This window comes from Nesoenas mayeri, assembly GCF_963082525.1.
Source record: "Nesoenas mayeri genome assembly, chromosome: Z".
NCBI classification, from domain to species: domain Eukaryota; kingdom Metazoa; phylum Chordata; class Aves; order Columbiformes; family Columbidae; genus Nesoenas; species Nesoenas mayeri.
In genome coordinates, this window is record NC_137542.1 from 5164098 (window position 1) to 5179494 (window position 15397).

The 15397-nt window shown below is 39.1% G+C and overlaps 1 protein-coding gene across 1 annotated transcript in view; it reads right to left on the minus strand.

The window, feature by feature from the left end:
- VCAN (versican) overlaps positions 1–14574 on the minus strand; it is a gene marked incomplete at both ends in the record, with an annotated part of 104473 nt that extends 89899 nt beyond the window's left edge. The window contains 2 exons of the mRNA XM_080362918.1: positions 3664–4035; positions 14505–14574. Coding sequence (XP_080219044.1) covers positions 3664–4035; positions 14505–14574 — 442 coding nt within the window. The remainder of the gene's footprint in view (positions 1–3663; positions 4036–14504) is intronic.
- Between the last annotated feature and the right edge of the window lie 823 nt (positions 14575–15397).

Genomic DNA, 15397 nt, shown 5'->3' on the forward strand with positions numbered 1-15397 from the left:
GTAATGTGCAGGATTGCCTAACATAAAGCTATGGCATCTGACTCAAGAAATCCATGGGTGACAAGTGTCTGACAGCAACAGAGAACACAGGGAAAACAGTTACGTTTGCCCTTTGGTATCAGCTATTGCTGCTTTCATTGGAACAGGGCACTGGGACACACAGACTTCTGTCTGAAATGGTACAGAACTTGTTTGGCTTAATTTGTGAGGAATTTAAATTACACAACAGTTGATTATATTAAAAACAAAATCTACTCAGACACTATATAAATAATCCTATGGCAAGGTACGATTTGATGCTGAAGTATTTTGAGCCAAAGCACTGAAATACAGGTTTGTCGCGGTCAAGAAGGTAGTTTTGTATTTACTTTCTATCTTCTTGGTAAAGGTAATATTTGTACTGTTAATAGCATATAAATCTGACTTTTCTGAACTTCATAAGTTCATTAGGCAACTAAAAATAGCAAATTAACTGCATATTTACATACAAATTATTGAATTTGTCTGTTGTGATAGCCACACACACAAAAAAAATAGATGCACAATTCTGTAGATAGCCTTGGTCCTGAGACTCAGATAAAAAAAAATGGCATTACAAGTTTTACTGTTTATTTTGGTGACTAATATCAACTGTTCAGCTTGTACAGTTTAATCTGGGAAAAATTACATGCTACAGAGAAAATTATTCCTTCTTAGAAATCGAGTTTTCCATTCACAATACATTCTATCACTGGTAAAATACATCCATTCGATGCACAATGGGTTCAACAGCTGATTTTGTATTCTTAACATACCTAAATGAAACAAGAGGAATAGCAATGATAGCCATTTTGTCCTTATTCTAGTTAGCTCCCCCAGTTATCTATTATCTTACTTGTAATGGCTCATTTGAAAAACAAACAGCACAGCTGTCTAAGCTTATCTACTTGGCTTCTTTGGTGCTGGAATGTGCTTTTTGTTTTAAAGTTTCAAACCGGGGAATGTCCCTCATTTTCAAGTGGAAAACCTGGAAATAGTTAGAACTCAAGTCCTCTATTGGTTTAAAAATACCCAAACAAACCTCATAAAGGTAACATCATAACAAAAGAGCAATGCCACCTGCTTCAGCAGAATGATGCAGATAAGCTTTGGCCCACTTCATTTGGTCACTTCTGAGACATTAATTAAATTGGACTTAAGGCACATAACAGTGTTGGCACTTCAAGAAACACTTGAGTGTTGCTTTCTGAAGCACTAGTAACATTTCTTCCCACACCTGAATTGCCACACACAGGGAATTCTGCAGAAGTTTCCTGTCTTCATTAAAGTTATCCTGTTTCAATTTAGAGCTAAGGTATATGATCAAATACTACCCAAGCCAGAGTTATTGCTTTTCATGCATACTTTTAATCCACTGAAATGCTAAAGCAACACATGCCTGCCCAGGCCTCGCAAAAAAAGCGCTACACAAATCCACGTTAGGTTTCATTTGTGATGAGCATAAAATGTACAGAATAGCCAAACTTGTGAAAATTTCGCCAGGACTTCACAGGATGGTCTGCAAGAGCCCTGCTCATGGCTGGGAGAGCTGACCGGGGCACAGTGCTGAACCACCACAGCCCTCAGCTCCGGAGTCACCGCAACTAACGAGGAAAGATGTCCCCACACCACGCCAAGGACAGGCGGAGAAGAACACACAAAGAGGGTATATAGAAGATCACGTCTCTCCAATTGTTATCACTTTAGGGTACAGATTCAAAAAGACAACATAAAGCAATAAATTGCATTTGGGACTAATATTTTTTTTTTTAAATAAAAGCTGAAATCACAAAACAAAAGTGCATTACTGAAATGACGGCAGAAGATTTCAGCGGAGACATTCGCATGAGAGTCTTATGAGTCTGATAAATGTTATTTGTTTACTTAATGTAGAGAATGGAGTGCACAAAGGACAATCTAAAAATGCTGTTTTCCATTTGGGTCAAGATCTGGATTTTTCCACTCCTGAAATTTTGACACTAAAGCAATCATGGAAAAGAACAGTTGCAGAAATAAAATGGAGTGTGTGAGACTTTATTTCAACTTAAAAAAATAACCCAATCAGTTCATCTCATTGCAGAGTTTTGCAGGAGCACTAACTACAGAAGCTGAAACATTGCCATAAATCATCAGATATTTTATTGTCATAAACATCTGCTGCTCCTAGATACAGATATGTAGTCAAGGGAGCACTTGAAAAGAAATAAAGAATGTCAGGTACACTAGTTACTGAAAAGTAATGTTCAAACCAAGATTTCTTTTGCTTTTGCCATTAGGACTGAGCAGTTCATGAAGTCATACAGACATTAATGGTTACACTGATTTATTGTATTTCCAAATGAGGACCACATCTTCAAAACCTTTCACTGAATCAATGCCAAAAGACTGTTCAAGTTGGGTTAAACATATTGGAAGAACAATGCAGTATTAAGCTCATAAAAAAAAAAAAAAAATCTTAGCCAAATCCATAATTTCCAGCAGCAGATATTAATGTTTGTTTTGGGATTCAGTCATCTGAGTAAATACTGAACTTTCAAAAACCACCTAAGTGCAAAGGAGTGTAAGGCAGAGTCCAAACTAAGGCTCGTGCAAGCCGGTACATCCCCACAGCACAGTGCTGTTCTAAGCATGCAGAGTAGTTTGGGTCTAGAATTTGCATTCATGTGGCACAGAGCCTGGGCTGGTGCCTCCTGCCTTTCAGCACAGCTTGTTAGCTCAGGCTCTGTGCCAAACTGACGGGGCTACACAACACCAGGCTCTGGAGCCATCTCTATGCTGTACTCACCATGCTGCATAAGCAGGAGAATAACACCTATAGATCAAATGCTTCGTTTACCACTTACATGCTTTTGAAAGTCCTGTCTTTTCCATCTCTTTACATGTACACTTCTCACTCCTGAAAGTTTCGGAGATTATTTCCTTATAGTGATGGCAAGCAAACTCTTCGCCCTGGATCCTCCACATGGAAGAACATTAAGCAGCCATTTCCCTACTTGTTTCCCTGCAGCTTATGCCATGTGGGTTTCCTCCTACCTACCCAACCTCTATTAGTGGGACAAAGAAACGCTTCCACTGCACTTGATCACAGAAAGTGTGGCTCCCAGTTTTGTTGGCACTATGGTTTTTGTACATCAAATGGCAAGACAGGCCAACCACAGCTCCAGTAGCAAGGCAGTTGTTTCCTTTCCTCCTACATAAACAATTAAAAAGAGACTTCTTCTGCCTGCCAAGTCTGCCTTCTTGTAAGGACATTGACATTTTCAGACAGATGTATTAATACAATATGTATCATGTTTCAAAAGGCCTGGTTTGAGAAAACTTAAAAAAAAAAATAAAAGAAAGAGCATGTCTTGAAAAACACATAAACTAAACTGAAGTATCAAACTAGTTTGGGAATAAGCAAACAGCATTTGTTCCGGGAATCAAAAATATCCTCCCCAAAGGTGTGAGAAGTTAGAGGGCTACAGATTGGAAAAGGTTCATGAGAATAAATAAAACAAAGAGGCTGGAAAGAGTGAACAGTTAAGGAAGGGTAAAATGCTAAATATGCTCCTTTAAATTATCTTTAGTTATATGTTTATTACTAAATTTAACTGTTTTAACTAGAATCACTGTTGAGCACAAATGAAATGGATAAATCCTTACCCTGAACAGCCAGCGATACAATGCCTTGTGTGTCCTCAACTCCGTACATGACATCGCAGCGATACACCCCTGCGTCACTGGCACGCAGCTTGGAGAACGTCAGCGAAGCGTCTCCGGTCTCCTCTGAGTGGGTCGGAACAGACACTCTGTCTTTGTAGCTTTGACCTATTTTGATGTTGCCGTTCTGGGCCACCAGCACTGTGGTTTCTTTCGCATCTTTTCCACTTTTGTCCAGTTCAACCTTTGACCATTTGATTCGAAGATACTCAGCTGCATAGCTGGAGGCTATAGTGGGTGTGGTTGAAAAGAAGCATGGCAGGACTGAAGTTCCAGAGAGGGAACCCTTTACCAGGGTTTTTTTTTCTGCTTTAACTAGAAAAAGGGAAGAGATGGGGAGAGAAAGGAGAAATCACATTAGTGGAACAGCAAAATTGGAAACAGATACACTTCGTTGTTGTTTAATGATTCACAGACATGCAAGACCTGAAATCCATGAACCTTAACTGATTTGTAACAGGACTGATTAGCATAAGCTTAAAAAAGTTGGCACCAATATGCTCGACTGCTGATGGAGCCCTTTTCCATTTGGGCCGCTTTAATTCACTGCTCCCTGACTTGTTTTCTCTGTTTGTTATAGTCACCAATTCCTTGACCTTCTTCAGAAATTGTTATGAAATTTTAAATGATAGATGAACTGTAAGAGCTATGTTTTTTTCCACTTCAGAGGAGGAAGATCACTGTAAGCAAAAGATGGCAAGTCACCTCATATCTACTGATGTGGCCAAAAGCACGTACACAGGTGAGCTACCAATGTTTACACCTAGCCGTACCTCACAGTAGCTTGTTCATTGCTCCTGTCCTAAGAGCAAAACATAGTGCATGACTTTGCATACATGACATCCCTTACTCCATTATTCTTTCAAGGGTTAACTGTTTTTATTGCATACCTGCTGAAACAAAAGCCTTTCTGGTGAGACTCCCCTAAATAGTCATTCTTTTAAAATTATTTCCTTGCTGCCTCAGGGACTTTAACACATTGCAGAAATAAAGTATTGCAGGATGTTAAAGCAGAGAAGGAAGTAACGCACATAGAAAGTCCCTACTTGGCTCAGACTTGACATGATAGGGCCTTTATCATTTTTTATGACATCTCCAGCTGCAAACACTTTACAGTGCAATGCTTCCATCTGACAATATCCTGAGGGGAAAGTTGACTACTGTTCATTCAACCTACACACAGCAACTGTCTGAAGAGAGGATTTCTGTTAGATTTATTTTTCATGTGATGTTATTTCACCATAAATAATGGATTAATGAAGATTAAAAGCTGAATGCACAACAGTATCTATCTTACCTCTTTCACTGTCCTGCACTCTAACATTTTTGAAATGTGGAACATGCTGATCATTAATTTGAAACAAGCTAAGATTCAACAGGTTTGGAAATATAAAAACTTCAAACAGTAGCCACCAAAAGAATGATACATGAAATATGAGACACCAGCACATGAAAATTATTAAGCTATTTATCTATCATGAAAAATATCATGTCTCCATAAGGAGGAGAAGATTTGGGGGAAAAGAAAAAAAAAAAGGGGGGGCGGAATTGCTCATTAAGTTGATTATTTTTAACAGAAAGAGATGGCTTTATACGGCACAAAGTATTAATAGTATTATCTAAACATATACAACACAAGAATCTTCAGCTTGGTAGCCAAGCATTTTCATAGAACTGTTGAATGGTTTGGGTTGGGAGGAACCTTAAAGACCATCTAGTTCCAACCCCCCGCCATGGGCAGGGGCACCTTCCTATAGACCAGGTTGCTCAGAGCCCCATCCACCCTGGGCTTGATCACTGCGAGGGATGGGGCACCCACAGCTGCTCTGGGCAGCCTGTGCCAGGGCCTCACCACCCTCATTGTGAATATTTTAATAATAAAGCACTAACTAGAAAAAATAACAAAACAAAACAAAGGACTGACCAAGGAAGACCCAGAAGTTTGAAAGGCAATCTTCTGGTCCTTTCCATCCATGCCTACCTAACTAGTAATTCTTGGAAACACAATGCAGGTACACTCAGTAGGACTGTATCAAAACTGATCAGACCAGCTGTTGCTGGTGTGTTGCACCCAAGCTCAGCTGAAAAATTCAAATGGAATGGCACTGTCTGAACACATTTACCAGTAAGATGCTCACTCTGTGTTTCAGGCATGTGGTGAGATTTTCATTCTTCCATTAACAGAGACTGGTGATGACACAATTCACATTTAACAGTCAAATAAAATAACCACTTCACAAACTTTGGGTCCAGACCTAGCAAGAATCTATCTGTGAAACAGGGAAAGACAAAAATCACAGAATGTCAAGGATTGGAAGGAACCTGGAAAGCTCATCCAGTCCCATGCCCCTGCCGGAGCAGGAACACCCAGATGAGGTTACACAGGAAGGTGTCCAGGCGGGTTGGAATGTCTGCAGAGAAGGAGACTCCACAACCTCCCTGGGCAGCCTGGGCCAGGCTCTGCCACCCTCACTGAGAAGAAGTTTATTCTCAAATTTAAGTGGAACCTCTTGTGTTCCAGTTTGTTCCCTTTACCCCTTGTCTTACCATTGGCTGTCACCGAGAAGAGCCTGGCTCCATCCTCGTGACACTCACCCTTTGTATATTTGTAAACATTAATAGGCCGCCCCTCAGTCTCCTCTTCTCCAAGCTAAAGAGACCCAGCTCCCTCAGCCTTTCAAAACAGGCCTAAAGACTAAAGAATTCACAAGGCTTGAAGAAAAGCCTGTAGAAGTTACTGAAGACTAAAGACTAGCTCAAAAGCTTTGATTACACACACATTTCTTTAGGGGGGGGGCGGAAATCCATTGAGGATATTTTATTTCTTTACTTCCCTAAGGAAATAAAAATTCAGCTCACCTAGAATCAATTTGATTGCTAAAAACTAGAAAGGACTGATTTTATCCTGAAAATGTAAAGTATAGTAACATCACTGCCTTTTATATCACCTTTAGTTTCTTGAAAATTCACTGAGCTACACTGGGCCAAGGATGAAGAAACAGAATGCTCAGTCCTATCAGCTCTAATGGAATTATTGCCAAATTGCACAGGTGGGAGATTAAAATCAGTCTCAAAATATTTAACATTTATTATGATCTCTTGTCATCTCTATAGATTACAGGAACTTCTTAAAAGAAAAATTACCTAGTCATAATTATCCTGACTGACAGAATTTTAATAAACTTTTGAGAACTTTGTTTCTGGTTATGAGTGATCTGGAATATCAGCACTGAACCCTGGGGAAATTTCCTCTCCTTAAAATTTGTTTCTTCACATCAACAGACTGAAACTCTTGGCAAACAACACATATCATCATGGTATACAAACTAGATCTATCCTAAACTGGGCTACATCCCAGAACATGAGACCATGTAGCTACAAACACACCTGTGTAACTGCAGAAAGCATTAAAAATACTATATAAAAGCACTCTTTGTTATCATGAGAAGAGGGGAGAAGAAAAAGAGGGGAGAAGCTTTTCCCTACTGAAATATATATATATATATTTAGCACTGAAACATAATATGAAGTCAAGTTCCTGCACCATTCCAAAAAGTTTGATTTCTTGCAGCAGAATTTACTGGTCAAAGCATCAATATCTCCTATTAATCCATACAGCCTTTTTGTTCCTTCAGCAGTATTCCTACGCTTATACTGCATGTTGTGTCTCCTTTTCAGACACTATCAATAGTATGAGATAGAATCATAGAATTCTTTTGGTTGAAACAGACCTTTAAGATCATCAAGTCCAACCATCAACCTAACACTGCCAAGTACACCTCTAACCCATGTCCCTGTTTCTTAGAAGGGACATGGCGGGCAAAAATATTAACAAAACATTTTGTAACTGTTTGCAAACTGGAACACAAGCTGAGCAAAGCAAGTATTTCCCAACATTGCTTTATTCTGTATCTCGACCTCACCATGTGGGACCTAGAATACTTGTAACATGGTGTGGTCTTAAACAAGAAGACAGTTTTGAAATGACTAAGCTGGTTGGTGATTAACATAAGCATTTTTTTCTCTTGCTAACTAATATGTACTTGGGGTTTGGACTAGATGACCCTTGAAGGTCCCTTCCAACCCAAACTTTTTTATGATTCTATGATCACTCAACCATAATCTATTTATTGGAAAAATGCATCTAAAATAAAGAAATAAAATACACAGCTAAGTCCAAATCACCTAGCCACAAACTTGTATCTTGACAAAACTCTCAGTAATGTCAATAGAAGATTTGGACAAAAAGATAAACCAGAGACAGGCCAAAAACAGCACAATGCAGTCAGATTATGGGCAGACTCAGTAGGCAGTGTGCCTTAGCAGCTGGGTATTTTTGTTGTCTTCCTCTGTTTAAATACTAAATATATCCATCATCACAGTAAGTAGCAGGAAGAGAATGCAGAATGAAAACTTCTGCCATGTGATGTCCAGACAGGAGACAACCCTGTCAGGTTTAACTTACTGGATAAGATTTGGCCACATTTTATAATTGTCTAATTTTCTTCAGAATTAAAGCTATGTCTATGCATTTGTGTCAGTTTATCATGGTAATGATGGCATGTAGCACACTCTTCCTTCAAAAAAAAAAATAAAATAAAATAAATCCACCTTCCCTTTTTGTGTTTTTTTCCAGCAGCAAAACTCCCTTGGGTCCCCAAAGTCTGCCATTTCAGCAGCAAAGTCAGCTTATCCTACCAACAACACATAGCCTAGTATCTTCCTTTCAAAGTGGGAGACAAACTTTAGAAGAATTTCTTGCTTGAGAAGAATGCCTCTTTCCCTAGAATTTTTTATTTTTTGTGTTGCAAATATTACAAAGTTCTTAAAATAGAAATCTAGAGAGAAAATTTTAAAAAAAACCACACAGAATTCTGACTTTTTATATTACATTAGTCAGACCCATAGGTCTGTAATGGACAAGAAGTCTGAAGCTAAGAATTCCCTATATTAAGTGACACTGCTTAGAGGAGTAATTTTGCTATGTAATTAAGCTTAACTGAACAGAATGTTGCTACTGAGTATGTAGACAAAAACCACATGCTTAAAGAGTAAAAGGTTCTATTTATTTTAAGCCAAATTTATGAGAGAAAAAAAAAAAAAAAGAATGTTATTTTTTAGTTCATCAGCCACCTGCCTAGATACATGGTATACTGCCCTGTCTACCAGCAACAATAGAAAGGATCAATGAAATTATGTATTCTGTTGATGTGACTACTAACACCAAGTTTAAGAGTAGTCTTCTCATTAACCATAAATCCTTTAATGAAGATAATTATAAACTAAAATGAACGCACCACTTACACAAACTTATCTGAAAGTTTGATGGCAGAGGTAACACACTGAGACTCAACAAAACCCCTCACTGAGTTCTTTACCAAGCGATTTATGGTCTGAGCAAGTGAAACAGAGAAGGAGGCACGGAATGAAGAAGAACCAACTACTTTCATATTGTGGAAGAAACTCACAGGAAGCCAGACAAATGTAAATCTCATCTGCAGAACTCAACATAACATATGAAGACTTCACAGGCATGCACAAATCTATGGTATAGCACATGTAATGGTCCTGGTTTTGTTAAAAACAAGACTAATTCTCTTTGAGTAAATTTTCCTTTCAGCTAAATTCTTCTAAGTGCCTTCCAAGTAACTGCACTTCTCTGAATTTTTGCCTGCGTATTTTTCGGACACTGTGCTATGAAAGCTGATAAGATGACTGGTGGAATACAGAAGAAGCTCATGTTTAGATTTATTACTATGATAACCAAGGTTAACTGATAATGACACCCATTTGCAAGGAGGGGTAGACAGGACAGGTGACTAAAACTGACCAGCTGAGTATTCCATCCCATCCACATGATACTTCATATAAAAGTGGGAGATCATGAGGGTCTTGCTCTCTTCAACCATGGCCAGTATCTAGAGAGGACCCTGCCTGTCTGCCTGCAACCTGAGACCCTGCATCCCTGAATCCAGTTTCTGGTTTGCTGTGAAGTCCTGCCCAGGACTTCTGGGTGCCTGCCCTGCAGCTGCTGGAGGCATGCCAGGAGGGACAAAGTTGCTACCCGGGACAATCAAGATTGGTTCTGTATATTTTGTATATTTTCTCTATTCATTAGTAGCATTAGTAAAGCCTTTAAAACCTTTCTAATTTGAAGTCTCTTTTCCTTTTTCCTCCTTATCATCTTCCCAATCAGGAGAGGGTGGTGGAGATATCAACAGAGAGCATCTGCCATGGTTTATTGTCACCTTACATTAAACCTTGACAGAACATAAACACAAGGGAATGGCAGGAAAATGTGCCAGGAAAGGTTCAGGCTGGACATTCGGAAAAGGTTCTTTACCCAAAGGGTGTTGGAGCACTGGAATAGGCTGCCCAGAGAGGTGTCACAGCCCCAAGCCTGACAGTGTTCAAGAAGAGACTGGACAATACCCTCAGACACACAGAGTGAACTGTGAGGTTGTCCTGTGAAAGGTCAGGAGCTGGACTCGGTGATCCTTGTAGGCCCTTTCCAACTCAAGAAATTCTGTGATTCTATGTTTTAAACTGGCGTATTACTTGTATACCTTCGAAAGAACATATCACATATGGTAACCTAGAGTTTTTCTACTGTCTTCTGGATTACAGGGCTTTCAAGAAAGCATAGTCACTTATGGCATGACAAACAGAGGCTTAAAATGGATAATATAAACTCCAACATTACTCATAATCAGAATCCAGCTTATAAACTAAAATATCCCAACACCAGCTAGCTCAAAGTGAGTAAATGCCACACTAGCAGTAGGTGTAAACCTTGCTTGTGAACTTCTGTCATTAATCCTTCACAAGAACCAGAGCAAACAGCAAAGGTCTCGCAGAGGGGCACTCTCGTGACCCCAGAACCTCACACCATATTTCCTGCTGCCTTCCTGACACACATCTTCCGAGAATGTAAAGTCTTAAAGAACCCATGCAAGACCATTCTCAATTTGCCATCAAAGGAAAAATACTTTTGTTGCTACATGAAATCTAATGAGAGTGCCAGGCAAACACGCTAGGTATTTATGAATGTGACCATTCACAAAGATGAGAACGGAAGAGAAAACAAAGACGGGAATAATCATTAGTGGTGAATGCATAAAACTCTGGATGCTTATAACTTGCTGTGTTCTGTATTAAGCTTCAGTTTTGTTATGACTTAATATTAAGACTCACAGATTTCAGGATTTACACTTTAAAAATAACTGCTGATTTTCACAAATTTCCCATCTAACTCTTGAAAGAAAAAAAGGTAAAGTTGTAAAATTTTGCCTGAAAGCTTTTTAAAGGAAACATTGCAATGCATCATATTGAAGTGACTATTTACCTAAATTTAATTAAGTCATGTGGAGTGATCCAATCCATTGTGGGAATGGAAGGACAGGAATTCGTGTTTCATGAAAGATTTCAAGGCTTCAATTTTATATTCAAATTCAGTATTTAAAAAGAAGAAGTGAAAACTTCAGATTCCTAACTCTAAAAATGAAATGTATCTCTGCATTTTGAAGAGTATTTTTTAAACAAAAGAAACAGCTCTACTTGTAAACACTGTCTTGTAATAATAATCCTCAAATGTGTTGTTATACCAACTGACTGGCATTTCTACAAAACAGAAAGATATGAGTTGATATCATAGACTCTATTGGATCAGTTCATGAAATAGAAAAAGTTTTGCATCTTTGTTTTCTTCACCGTGGTCATACTTTGAACATGCTTAAGAGCCTCTATGGCAAAAGAAGGGCCCACAACTTCAAAAATAAAACCCCCAAAGTTCACAGTGTGTTCTAAAGACATAAGGGTTTTTTTTAATTCCTTATGAAAGATTTAGGCAAATAAGGACCAGTCAGAACCTGGTCTATATTCCTGAGAAGCCCTTACCAGAACACCCACACAAAACTTGCTTAAGTACTAAAAATTCTACTCTGGAGAAAAAACAAACCATTGACAAAAGGTGGAGTAAGTCAGAGGACATCTAAAGGTGCTATCCCATGTTTTACCACTTCAAGGACCCATCCCACTCCTCCCCACTTCCAGTGATGCAATCTCAGTCTCCCAGTTCTGCCAGCACCAGCATTTGCAGAAGGCAGCAAGTCAGATCAATGGTCTAATACAGTGGAAAAATAACCTACAAGAAATGCCATATGCTCTTTCAAACAATTTACCTGATTCAGCTGGCCTCATATCCACATAAATCATAGAATCACAGAATGTCAGGGATTGGAAGGGACCTCAAAAGATCATCCAGTCCAATCCCCCTGCCGGAGCAGGAACTTAGATGAGGATACACAGGAAGGTGTCCAGGCGGGTTTTGAATGTGTCAGCACAAAGAAAAGCACAAGAACTAGCATCAGGGGACAGAAAAGGTGCAGAACAGTTCCAGCTAGTGTTAAAATGTATGTGTGATTAGATTGACCATGAACTATGCCCTAAGCAAACATAAATAGACTTTCAACAGATCACAACCGAAATATTAGGTTTGAATTTCTTGACAGATTCTTTTGCCTTTCTTATTCTGTCACCTTACATGTTCTCCATCCCAAGGCTGATCTTCAGCTAAAATTTTATCTTTAGACCTCTCCTTGTGTGAGTGATGAATTGTCATTTACCCCACTTTGAAGCTAACTAAATAACGGTAGCAGTTCTTCCTCTATCTTAAAACAGACATTTCTGCCTTAAAGAAAGCTTGAACTTAAAATCATAGAATGGTTTGGTTTGGAAGGGCCTTTCAAAAAATTATCTAGTCCAAACCCCCTGCCATGGGCTAGGACATCTTCCACCCTATCAGATTGCTGAGAGCCTCATCCAATCTGATTATGGACACTTCCAATGAGGGAGCACCCACAACTTCTCTGGGAGACCTGCTCCAGTGCCTCACTACCCTTACCGCGAAAAATTTCTTCTGTATGTTTGATCAAAATCTACTCTATTTCAGTTTAAAACTGTTGTCCCTTGACCTGCTCTGGTAAAAACCTCTTTCAACTTTTCTTAGAAGCCCCCTTTAAGTATAAGTAGGTTATCAAGTAAAAACACACAAGTTCTCCATATAGACTGACTTTGCAGTCCATGACCTCTTCTGACGATTGCTTGCTTTGCCTCTCCAAGGGTTTCACATGAACAAATTATTAAATGTCAGCTTACAGACATTTTACTAAGTAAAAAAAAAAACAACCTGGAGGCAGAAAAAAAGCTTGACATTTAATAACCAAATCAGTCTAAGCTTTCCATGAATAAGAAAATGGAAGTTCAGTTTTAGTGGCTTGCCCCCTGCCTCAAGCTTTGAATCTGTTGTCCCTGAAAAGTCTAATCATTCTGGCCTGTTGTATGCCTAATAAAGAATGGAAAAAACAAAACCAGCTTTAAGGGAGAAACGATGGTAGGAAATAGTAAAGGATGGTGCTCCCAACCTGCTTGAGTAAAAAGAAATAAACTTTTAATTGGCTGCACTAACCATAGCAGTCTTTTCCTTTATCTTACAGCACTGCCTAAAGACTTTGATAGCAATGGTGTGCAAGCTGGGGAAAAAAAAAAAAAAAGGGTACATTTGATCTTCCCAAAGGCTAAAATCAGTTTGAGTTGTTCCTGGAAAGAAAATTTTAAAAATAATTTTAAAAAAAATATATAAAACAAACACAAGAACAACAACAACAACAAAAATCTTGCTTTGAGGTTTGTGAAAGCTGTTATTCCGATTTTGTGAGTCTGCAGCAGCTGTAGGGGCCTTTCTTTACAAAAGGCTTGACTCAAACTTTCAAATAACCATGGCAACCACACATGAACACATACTTCAGCATTAGTATGTAATCACTAAGAGAAGTCATAAAGGCGTCTCCTTTCCACCCAAACCAAAGACCGGCAGCCGTCCTGACAGGTCACTGCTCCAGAAGCCAGCAGCCTAGGGACCTGCTACCAGGTTAGCTCATGGTGTCCTCCACAACAGGGGCTGACAGACAGACTGTCCACTCCAGAGGCAGAAACTGGTGCTGCTAGTTTCCCTTTAACCCCACTTGCATGTGGTACTTTTCACCCTGGATACAGAGAGGGTGTGAGCTGTGACCCGTGGAGCCAAAAGTCTGCTGTGGCATGGCATACATGAGCACGTGCATTGGGGTCTAACTGGGGGGTTTGCCAAACCACTGCTCCTGTAGCCCAAAAATTCTTCCATTTCATCCACCACTTCTACAGCCTGGCTGGGTCCTTCCCCAGAATCTGCTCTGATGCTCTTGGCACTATTCTGCTGCCTCCATGAAGTTCTCATGGAAGAGGTCTGCCCCTCATGAAAATTAGCACCCTCATCAACTCTCACCTCATCTACTGCAAGGAGATCCATAGCAGATCACGGAAAAATAACGTGCAAGACATACCTGGGTCAGAGGTCCAGCATTTCAGAAGCTCAGGTTAGAGAATTAAAATGCATTCTTGAACATTTGGAGAAGGAAATTTATTTTGCTTTACACAATGCGATCCTATGACATTTCCTTTATTGTTACTTGAATTGTAGTAATGGCACTTATAAACCTCAGCAGACATGCATGTAGAAACCTTGTCAAAAATATGCACACCCACCAAGTGTTTTCTTTATAAATCAGTAAAGCAATGAGAACAAGGAAACAAAGTTAATTACATACTGCAGTAAAAAGAGTGGCAGAGGCAAGACCAGAAACTGAATCTCCCAAGTTTGGGTTGTTTCCTCAGTCTTTGGAAGTACCCTACCAAACGGAAAACTGAAGTGAATTTTAATAAATTATTCTTCTGTGTATAACACTCACCTTTAGGTAGCATACATGTTATAACTAATGTAGAGCACATCCATAAGATACTCTTTATACTTAACAACATCTTGACCTAGAAATAAAGAACAAAGGAATAAGTGGTTAGTATTGAATTCTGTCCTTATCAAGAGTTGTAACTCAGAACATCAATATTTGTTATGGATATTAGAAGCAGTCATCTACTTAAAAAGGTGTTCAGCAGGACAGTGAATAATTCTTAATATATTGATCTTCTATTTACTGGTTTAAATTTATTCCCATACAGTGGTGGCAGTGTACAAGTACAATCTGATTACTTTTTCCTGGTGTGGTGTTGCCAGTCCAGATTCAACCTCTGAGTAGTTTTGTGTCCATAGCACAAACTACCCTGTCATTTAGCAACAATTAACAACCCAGTTCATGTCAGAAGGGTCTCCCATGACAAGCTTCTCATGAACTTTGATGATGAGTCAACATCCACACTATGATCCTTTCCATCTGCAAGCTGGTTGCCAGTCAAGATTTCTCCATATAGTATTTTATGGTGGAAATTTCTTATAACGACAACGTGTCCCTATTGAATACAGATTCCTAATGAGTTTCAGGTTACTGAGTGCAGAGTGATACCAAGACATGTCAGTTCCCTTTGCGTTTGCTTGCCACTTCCTTTACAGGCTTCACCTTCTAACAGCGGTAAAGATCTCCACATATATCACATGTACATAAAAATACATTGCCTGTTCATAATAGTGTGTGTTCATTTTTATACCAATTCTTAGTTATACACATTGAACCTGTAAATATCCCAAAAATTTCAAAAGTACACTAACAAAAGCATTACAAGCCCCATAAACATCAACTACCAGAAAGAGTTTATAAATAGTTCCACTTCCATATAGTTACACGTATGT